This window comes from Octopus bimaculoides, chromosome 11 (assembly GCF_046866305.1).
Source record: "Octopus bimaculoides isolate indiv1 chromosome 11, ASM4686630v1, whole genome shotgun sequence".
In the NCBI taxonomy this organism is placed as follows: Eukaryota; Metazoa; Mollusca; class Cephalopoda; order Octopoda; family Octopodidae; genus Octopus; species Octopus bimaculoides.
In genome coordinates, this window is record NC_142938.1 from 69797916 (window position 1) to 69805699 (window position 7784).

A 7784-nucleotide genomic window follows, 5' to 3' on the forward strand; every position below is an offset into this window, starting at 1 on the left:
TGTTCGAATTCATGAGCTATACGCAGACAGGAGGGCAGTTGCGCCATGAGGAGTAGAGTGTGTCTGATGGAGGAGGAGAGTAACACTTGACCTCATCCAAACCTCGTTTTCGCTCCAGCAGGAAACCACGTCACATATATAAAGTTAACGGTAAAATCTGTTACACAGAGAGAGAGAGAAGGAAGGGGGAGTGTTCGTTTCGTTCTGTTTTCTTCTTACCTTCTCTTTCTCTTTAGTAATTAATTTAATGTTATTACCCGATTCGAGCCTTGGAGGAAAAAAGCATGAACACCACGATTATAAATTATTTTTTTTTGTTTCTCAATAAAAATATACGATTCCATGCATTTTAACGAAATATTCTAATAATTATTTAGTGTGTTAAAATTGCTGTCACAGTTAACTGCACTTCCTGAGGGCGCTTAGGGGTGACTGGCTGTTTAAGTAAAATTTCGCGAAGTTAACTTGAATGTTTCTTCCACTCTAGGGTGAAAAATAAATTGTCTGTATATAATTGAGGTGATAGATAATTTACAATGTGTTATTATTTCTGTTTACAACTGGTTTTCCCCATCTTTCGCTATAGTTGTCAGACTCTTCTCCATGTGTCTTACCAGCAAATTGTGTTCTGTAGCCATTCAATTTTTTGAATTGTGCGTTCAATTGAGGAAGAATATCCAACGTAAAAATGTGGTTGTGCTCAGTAATGCTAGTTTTGTTGTTTTTAAATAAATATACATAAACACTAATACTTGTAAATCTAAAATATTGACTTTATTTCTCGTCTTCCTTTTTCTCTATTCCATAGGATCCTATTATGAGGAACGAGTAATTTTAACATTTATTTTCCTCGTACACCCGACTTCTTTTTCTTGGTTTTCTTCCATGCCTTCATAAATATGCGTCTTCTTTTCGAGAAATGTTTCGGTCAGAAGAGGTTTATAAAACAAAAAAGAAATTCTCTTTCCTATGTCCTAAATTATGATGCAATAGGCGTTTCTTTTAATTTCCCTACCAGTTTACATAGGGAAATTACTTGAACGTTGTGACCTGCTTCTATTGCCGTCTTAAACTAAACCTTGTGCACAACTACTATCCCCTACCCCTTCACCTGTCGAACCATCAAAAATTTAAGTGCCACTGTTTTTTCCAAAATCTCGTTTGTTTGCTAGATTGTACACTTCATGTTTCAGAAACAACAAAAAAATAAGTTTACAATTATTTTACAATATTTAATAACCAAAATTTAAAAGTATGTTTCTATTTTATTGTTTTACTAAATTTGCAATCTTAGCCAGATATATCCACATTAAACGTGTAGCTCAACATTGTTCAACATGTCATAAATTTGGCGAGAATTTTAGATGAAAGATAACTAACATTTCCAAAATTCTTCATCTGGTGCTGGAAAATATTTTGGGATTGTAAATTTCTATTTTTCTTGTAATTATATTTTTTATTGATATTTGTTGTTAAAAATTAAGTTGGGACGAGCCAATGAGACAACCTCTACATGATTTCTTGATCTGGAAGAAATAGCAGCTAAGTTTCCCTTATAACACACCTGGATTTTTTTTTTTAAACCACATATTGGATAGTCATTTTTAAAACTTTTGATCGTCTCTTTAGGCATGACTAAATATAGAATAATTATTAATGTGTGAAATATATGAAATACGTATATGAAACTAAATAAAGGTATTCTTGTGTATTTAAAAAAAAAAATCTTTTAAACTTGGATATTTTCTTTGTGTGTAAAACAAAACTTAAAAGAAATGTGGTGTACCTCCATACATATTTTCAGTTACATCTACATTATATTTAATCATGTCAAACAAACCCATGGAAAGATGATATTCAATGCAGCCCACTTTTGTTCACGGGTCTACTCAATCAGGATTGGCCAAGGGCTAAATAATAATTTAATCCGCATCAGTTTACTTCTCATAGTAAACCTGGAATCTCTGTATTTCATTTGCTCTAACACGTCCTCTGCTGCACACTGTGTTTCTGCCAATGGCATCAATGTTGTTGGGTGGTCATTACCCTCTATTAAGGTGCAGAAGTTTCCAAGATATAACAACTGGCAAGACATGGTATTCAGCATGGTGACAGTAACCACCAAAGCCTACTTTGCATTAGCAACAAGAGAAAGAGATGGGTAGGATGTGTCTGTAAATTTCCTCTTTGGTCTTGTGCTTATGCTTATGCCATGAGATGCTTTGGGGCCTCATGAGCACTAACGTTTATTTTCATTGGTGATATCCGTGCCATGAGATGCTTTGGGGCCTCATGAGCACTAACGTTTATTTTCATTGGTGATATCCGTGCCATGAGATGCTTTGGGGCCTCATGAGCACTAACGTTTATTTTCATTGGTGATATCCATAACATACCAAACTCAATGTTAGGTTGTCAGTGGGGTTCTCAGCTGTCACTAAAGAGACTCTGGAAACTATTAAACAATAGCTCGTTGCCTCTAATGGTTTCAAATTTTGATATAAGACCAGCAATTTTCTGAGGAGGTGGGTTACTTGATTACATCAACCTTTGAACTCAACAGGTACATATTTCTTTGATCCGGAAAGAGTGAGAAGCAAAGTCAACCTCAGAAGAATTCTGAGAACACCTGGAAGAAATGGTACTAAACATTTTGCCGGATGTGCCAACAATTCTACCAGCTTACTACCCTCACTTTGCTTTTAATGAAAAGTTTATTAAAGATATAATTTTATTAAAAACTTTTTCCAAGATATAAATATAATTTTCATTTTCTAGTTATAGACCTTTGGCATAATGTTGTGCTTGAGAGAAGGCAAGCTGGCAGAACCGTTAGCATGCCGGGCAAAATGCTTTGCTACCTGTCGCTCTGTTCTGAGTTCAAATTCCACCGAGGTCGACTTTGCCTTTCATCCATTCAGGGTCGATAAATCAAGTACCAGTTGAGAACTGGGGTCAATGTAATTGACTAGTTCCCTTCCTTCAAATTTGAGGCCTTGTGCTCCCAGTAGAAAGGATTATGTTGTGTTTGAGAAGAAGATCCATCAAGCCTAATAAAATTACAGTCATGGCAGATATTGGTGTCACGCAAATGACACCCATGTTGGTGGCACGTAAAAGCACCTGGACCTCTTAGTTTGAGTTATTATGTGCCATAAAGTAAATAATATAAATGTAGCTTTTGAGCGTGGCCGTTGCCAGTACCGCCTGACTGGCCTTCGTGCGGGTGACACGTAAAAGCACCCACTACACTCTCGGAGTGGTTGGCGTTAGGAAGGGCATCCAGCTGTAGAAACTCTGCCAAATCAGATTGGAGCCTGGTGCAGCCATCTGGTTTGCCAGTCCTCAGTCAAATCGTCCAACTCATGCCAGCATGGAAAGCGGATGTTAAACGATGATGATGACGGTGTAGGTGTCTGTTTCCCGTGCTGGAATGGGTTGGACCAGAGCTGGAAAGCTGGGGAGCTGCACCAGATTTGGTATGGTTTCTGTGGCTGGATGCCCTTCCTAATGCCAACCACTCCACAGAGTGTGCTGGGTGTTATTACGTGGTACCACACAAACACTTTTATGAGGCACCACACAGGCACTTTTTACATGGCGCTGCATGGGCACTTTTACATTGCACCACATGGACAATTTTATGTGGTGCCGCATAGGCGATTCTATGAGGCACTGCCACGAGTGGTTTACACTACCAGAGATAACAGTCTTAACACTTCATATAAGCAAAAAAAGAAAAGCAGTGATGTAATGCTATGTTGACCTTTCATGTTCCCTAATTGTCTTATTTGCTCTGAACTTATGAAAACAAGTGGAACTAAAAAATACCTTACTTGAAAAACAAATAATAGTAACAACAGGAAGAGCATCTATGCTGTTAAATAATGCCTTATTAATAAATTTTCATTCAGTCCATGCTAGCATGAGAAAAGAAATATTCTTTTCTACTCTAGGCACAAGGCCTCCAATTTTGGGGGAGGTGGGGGGCCAGTCGATTAGATTGACCCCCTGGTACTTAATTTATCGACCCCGAAAGGATGAAGAGCAAAGTCAACCTTGGCAGAATTTGAACTCAGAACGTAAAGACAGATGAAATATCACTAAGCGTTATACCTGGTCTGCTAACGTTTGGGCCAGCTCGCCGCCTTGGTGAGAAAAGAAATATTAAACAAATGAATTAATATATCTTACTCTTTACTCTTTCACTTGTTTCAGTCATTTGACTGTGGCCATGCTGGAGCACCACCTTTAGTTGAGCAAATCGTCATGAGGACTTCTTCTTTGTAAGCCTAGTGCTTATTCTATCGGCCTCTTTTGCCAAACCGCTAAGTTACGGGGACGTAAACACACCAGCATTGGTTGTCAAGTGATGTTGGGGGGACAAACAAGACACACAAATATACACACACACACACACACACACACATATATATATATATATATATATATATATACATACATATATACAACAAGCTTCTTTCCTGTTTCCGTCTACCAAATCCACTCACAAGGCTTTGGTTGGCCCGAGGCTATAGTAGAAGACACTTGCCCAAGATGCCACGCAGTGGGACTGAACCCGGAACTATGTGGTTTGTTAGCAAGCTACTTACCACACAGCCACTCCTACGCCTATCTTGTGGAAATTTTTCCATAATTTTTTTGTTTTCTTAAAACCTCATTTTAATAAACATTGTCATAGAGTGCTGTGATACCTGAGAGAGTAGTGGTTAATAGTGAATGGCACTGTGAAGTTTTAAGCATACACAATACATATAATTGACAAAATGCCAACAATGATGTCACATACCTTAAATGTGACAAGATAGGGTGATGAGGTCATAGAAACAAAGGGAAACAATATTAGGATATTTGATACCTGAAACAAAAAACTACGTAGGATGGTCATGGTTGGAATACTTTACATTATAGGTTTGCTCAATCAGAGTCAACCTTCACATCACCATCTTTCTGTCATCCTCCTTCTCCTCTTTGAAATGAACACTGTAAAAGAAGCCCCTATGAGAAGATGTTTATCTAACGTGAGGGAGACATTAATGATGTGTAACATTAATACAGACCCTATCCCTTGTGAAATTAGTTATTTCTAATAAGAATTAGGCTGAAATGCTAGATATGTGTTTGTGTGTGTGCGTATACACATAAGGTACAGGTGTAGCTGCGGGGCAAGAAATTTGCTTCTCAGTTAAATGGTTCTGGGTTCAGTCCACTGTGTGGCACTTTAGGCTATTACCTTCTATCATAGCTCCAGGCCAATAAAGGTTTCGTGAGTGAATTTGGTAGATGGTAGCTGAAAGAAGCCTGCTGTGTGTGTGTGTGTGTGTGTGTGTACGTGTTTGTGTTTGTGCTTGTCCCACACCACTGGTTAAGTCACTGGACTGCACCACTGCTGGTGCACCGTACTGAATGGGATTAAGTTGATAAAATCGATCCTAGTATATATTTCAAAACTGGTATTCATACTTATTCTATCGGTCTTTTTGTAGCTGTAAACAAACCAATGTCTCTTGATAACCAACGGTTGTTAGGCGATGAGAAACAAAAATAATAACGTAGATACGTAATCACATATATTCAAATATAGACACACCTACATAAAGTGTTCCCTATCGACTTTTTTTCCTCATAACTTTCAGAAAAATTCGTATGAAGAAAACAAAAGACGACAGGTGTAGGAACAACAAACAACAGTATTAGTTTGACACTCGGGAAAATGGAAAAGTCTTTTACATTTTGAGCCTACGCTCTTTGACAGAAAGGAATAAGAGAAAATTTATTTTCCTCTTAAATACCCTTCCTTTTTTCCCTATGTTTCTCTTTCCTTTTCTGATGAAATATTGCGTGAAATATCAAAATGTGGAATGTTAACCCCACTCCCATTTCAACACCTAAAGCGTTAAACTAATAGCATATTCATCAAACTTTGTTTATTTCTACACCATTTTGAGCGTAGCCGTTGCCAGTACCGCCTGACTGGCCTTCGTGCCGGTGGTACGTAAAAGCACCCACTACACTCTCGGAGTGGTTGGCGTTAGGAAGGGCATCCAGCTGTAGAAACTCTGCCAAATCAGATTGGAGTCTGGTGTAGCCATCTGGCTTCACCAGTTCTCAGTCAAATTGTCCAACCCATGCTAGCATGGAAAGCAGACGTTAAACGATGATGATGATGATGATGATATATATATATATATATATATATATTGTTTCATTTATAACAAAGCTGCTCAGTAGTTTGGTTATGTAATTTTTACCAAAACGAAAACTTGTACATATTTTGTTGTGCCTTATAATTTAACACACTCGCCAGTAAAATTTCCACTCATTTACTTTACTCTTTATTCTTTTACTTGTTACTTTGGTCGAGTAAATCGACCCCAGGACTTATTCTTTGTAAACCTAGTAGTTATTCTATCGGTTTCTTTTTGCCGAACCGCTAAGTTACGGGGACGTAAACACACCAGCATCGGTTGTCAAGCGATGGTGGTGGTGGTGGGGGACAAACACAGACACACAAACACAAACACACACACACACACATACATATACATATACACGACGGGCTTCTTTCAGTTTCCGTCTACCAAATCCTCTCACAAGGATTTGGTCGGCCCGAGGCTATTGTAGAAGACACTTGCCCAAGGTGCCACGCAGTGGGACTGAACCCGGAACCATGCGGTTGGTAAACAAGCTACTTACCACACAACCTATGTACAAAATATAGTAAAATTTTCAATTATAAAATTTATACAGTGTTCATATGCCTATTTGTGACATAAATTGCGTTTCCACTAAGACTTAAAACAGATTTGAACAGAAAATCGTCCGGTAATTACCATTTGAATGGAAAATTTGTTTTCACTACAAAACACATATTGCTAGGTTTGTACCACCCACTTGAAACTCAACTACAATCTAGCTGAAGAATATAGAATACACCATATGTAGTTTAAACGTCCTAAATTCAGTGGTGACGTTAATGAAGATGTTACGCGTTAATTTAATGTCTTAAACTTATCTTTATAAACGTACATAGATATATACAAGATTTACACAGATATAAGAGTTAGAAGTTGTGATCTACCCGCGGATCTTTTTCTTTGGAAATTTTTACCCGCCGCGCTGCAAAGTTCCCCCCACTCCTGGGTTAACGAAATCTACTGAAGCAAGCCTGCACGCTCGCAGCTTTACCACGGGGCGATGGCGAGGCTAAGCCGTTGGGAAAGCCAAGTGCCCTCACAGATATCACTTGACACCTCGACAAGGCGAGCTGCCAATGTTGACAATAACTTCGCTGTTAGTGGCCCAATCCCTCCCTTTTGTAGTTTACTTTGTACCTGCTCACATTGTTTCAACCTCACACGATTAATATCTTTAAAATATATATTAGAAATATAAATTTCTAGAAATGTTATTCTTGGAAAATGTTTGTGAATTCTTTTTTTTTTTTCACACGCCTTTTCCCACGACATAAAACCAGTATTTCCCGCCAAAGTTTTCACTGTCACATCACCAGAATCAATCAGTATGTTTATTATTTTTTTATTCGTATACTCTTATACTTGGTTAAGTCACTGGACTGCACCACTGCTGGTGCACCGTACTGAATGGGATTAAGTTGATAAAATCGATCCCAGTACATATTTCAAAACTGGTATTCATACTTATTCTATCGGTCTTTTTGTAGTTATAAACAAACCAATGTCCCTTGATAACCAACGGTTGTTAGGCGAGGAGAAACAAAAATAATAACGTAGATACGTAAT

At 38.1% G+C, this 7784-nt stretch overlaps 1 protein-coding gene across 4 annotated transcripts in view; it reads right to left on the reverse strand.

The window, feature by feature from the left end:
- LOC106876698 (E3 ubiquitin-protein ligase UBR2) overlaps positions 1-65 on the reverse strand; it is a 108018-nt gene extending 107953 nt beyond the window's left edge. For all 4 annotated transcript variants that reach the window (XM_089360330.1, XM_089360329.1, XM_089360328.1 and 1 more), the window contains exon 1: positions 1-65. This exon is cut by the window's left edge and continues 16 nt beyond it. In XM_089360330.1, the coding sequence (XP_089216456.1) occupies positions 1-47 (47 nt within the window). In that variant the 5' untranslated portion in view covers positions 48-65.
- Positions 66-7784: the final 7719 nt, after the last annotated feature.